Source organism: Sprattus sprattus (assembly GCF_963457725.1).
Source record: "Sprattus sprattus genome assembly, chromosome: 14".
Taxonomy (NCBI): domain Eukaryota; kingdom Metazoa; phylum Chordata; class Actinopteri; order Clupeiformes; family Clupeidae; genus Sprattus; species Sprattus sprattus.
The window spans coordinates 4,668,656-4,671,155 of record NC_137912.1 but is presented as its reverse complement, the minus strand read 5'-3'; the positions used below and the strand labels follow the sequence as shown (position 1 = coordinate 4,671,155).

The following is a 2,500-nucleotide window of genomic DNA, read 5'->3' as shown; positions in this document are numbered from 1 at the left end:
CACAGACACAAACACACACAAACACACAGACAGACACACTCACACACACACAGACAGACACACTCACACACACAAGTACACAAACAGTCACACACACACACACACACACACACACACACACACACACACACACACACACACACACACACACACACACACACACACACACACACCACAAACAGTCACACGGACAAAGACACACAGACACACAGACACACAGCTTTTCCACTGCAGGACGTTTTTAAGGGGGCTGGCAGTAACCGCCCCCGTAGGACCTCTTTCAGGGCCGTTTTCAGGGGTGAAATAAGTACCTACTCCGGGGGAGGTATTTCTGTGTAGCACCTACTCCGGGGGAGGTATTTCTGTGTGGCACCTACTCCAGGGGAGGTATTTCTGTGTGGCACCTACTCCAGGGGAGGTATTTCTGTGTGGCACTGAAAGGGCTTGGTGGCGACTGCAGTGATGGTTGATGCTTATTAGTTCAACGCAGAGTGAGTGGAGGACAACAAGCGCCATATTTAAAACCAGCAAGATTTACCAGAGGGTACGTGGTGAATACAGACAAATAAGCAAACCATCAGCTGGAACGTAGACTTTAATTAATCATAGTGGTGCTGGTATATTCATCTATCATGTAATTACAGCTGTCATACATACATTTAATTAAAACACTTTGGTCAGCATGAGCTGTTTTTAAATGTGCTATACTGTATAAATAAATATGACTTGACTTGACTTAACTTAATTGACTAGATCTTGAGATAATACTGACGTCATCTACATCAGAAAATCTCTGGTGTAATGTTGGTGATTCTGCTGCTGCTAGAGAGATATATCATTTTGTTGTTCTCGGAATTGACGTTGTGATCGAAGAGCAAAACATTAGTCTAGGCAGGTCCGTAGATCCTGCACCGCAATGGAAACAGAAGGGCTGAGAGGGACGATTAGGAGGCTGTTCCTGTAAGCGTAGGCGCCTCAAGGGAAGTGCCCTGAGTTCCTGCAGTGGAAAAGCGCCTACACACACCTGACTCCTGTGATGCCTTCTTTTCTGCAGTGCTTGAGTCCACATCTATCTCTCTCACACACACACACACACACACAACGTGCAAAGCATTTCACACCCAGCAGTACAATGTGCCTGTAGTCGAGGCAAATGATTGTACTGTGTGAATCATCACAGTGTCTTTACACACACAGACACACACACACACACACACACACACACACACACACACACACACACACACACACACACACACACACACACACACACACACACACACACACACACACACACACACACACACACACACACACACACACACACAGGGTGTCTTTACACACACACACACACACACACTCGGAAGAAAACATGAGGGCTATTAAAGTGTTCTTCAGCTATGCCAAAAGCCGAACTGGACAGCTGGATCGTGTCGTCTGCGTGCGTTTCCTTTGTTGCATGACAAGGAAGACTTGCCGACCAGTGGGAAGTAGGCAGCAGGCTGGAATGTGTGTGTGTGTGATCAGGAGCCGCATGAATGCTTGAGTGAGCAGGGTCTGAAGGCTCATGCAAATACAGTGTAAATGAATGGGACAGATAGCGTCAATGCTCCTTCAAGTGGAGTGCAGCTGTTATACTTCATTAAGAAGCCGGCAGTCAAACTTGAAACGCATTGATATGAGTTTCAATGGCCTGTATATGCTCCACTATTTGTGTGTGTGTGTGTGTGTGTGTGTGTGTGTGTGTGTGTGTGTGTGTGTGTGTGTGTGCTTACCTGCCCGGTGGAAGGGGAAGTAGTCTAGGGTTTGTATGTGTGTGTGTGTGTGTGTGTGTGCTTACCTGCCCGATGGAAGGGGTAGTAGTCTAGGGTGATGGAGCTGAAGGAGAGCTGCATGGCCCCGCCTGTTATCCTCTTATTGATCACTGCGCACAGAGAGGAGAGGAGAGGAGAGGAGGAGAGAGGAGGAGAGGAGAGGAGGAGAGGAAAGGAGATGAATGGAGAGGAGAGGAGAAGAGAGGAGAGGAGAGGAGAGGAAAGGGGAGGAGAGGAGACAAATCAGTCATGACAAACCACAAATAGAATGACCATTCACAAGTGTATGTGAATTGATTCAAAGATGAATACATATTGTTTCAATATTCATAGCTACTTGGACAGAAATGCACATACACTCACACACATGCACAAACAAGAAAACCTTAGCTATGCCCACAGTCAACTTGTGTAAAAAAACACAAAACAAAACAAAAATCCTCATAAACACATCAACACAAAGCAAGAATACAGGCAGGGGAATACATCTCAGAGACATGGGATCCTCTCGGCTTTCAACAACAAAACATCTCAAGCGGATCTGAACTGTCAGATGAAAAACTAACAAGCACAGCGCTGTGAGAAATTCTCCTGCTTCTAGCAAGACACAAACACACACACACACACACACACACACACACAGACACACACACAGACACACACACACACACACACACACACACACA

The 2,500-nt window shown here is 46.4% G+C and overlaps 1 protein-coding gene across 1 annotated transcript in view; it reads right to left on the bottom strand.

The window, feature by feature from the left end:
• Positions 1–2,500, bottom strand: part of bltp3b (bridge-like lipid transfer protein family member 3B) — a 57,330-nt gene that overhangs the window by 24,050 nt on the left and 30,780 nt on the right. Inside the window, exon 9 of the mRNA XM_080850914.1 lies at positions 1,841–1,924. Coding sequence (XP_080707040.1) covers positions 1,841–1,924 — 84 coding nt within the window. The remainder of the gene's footprint in view (positions 1–1,840; positions 1,925–2,500) is intronic.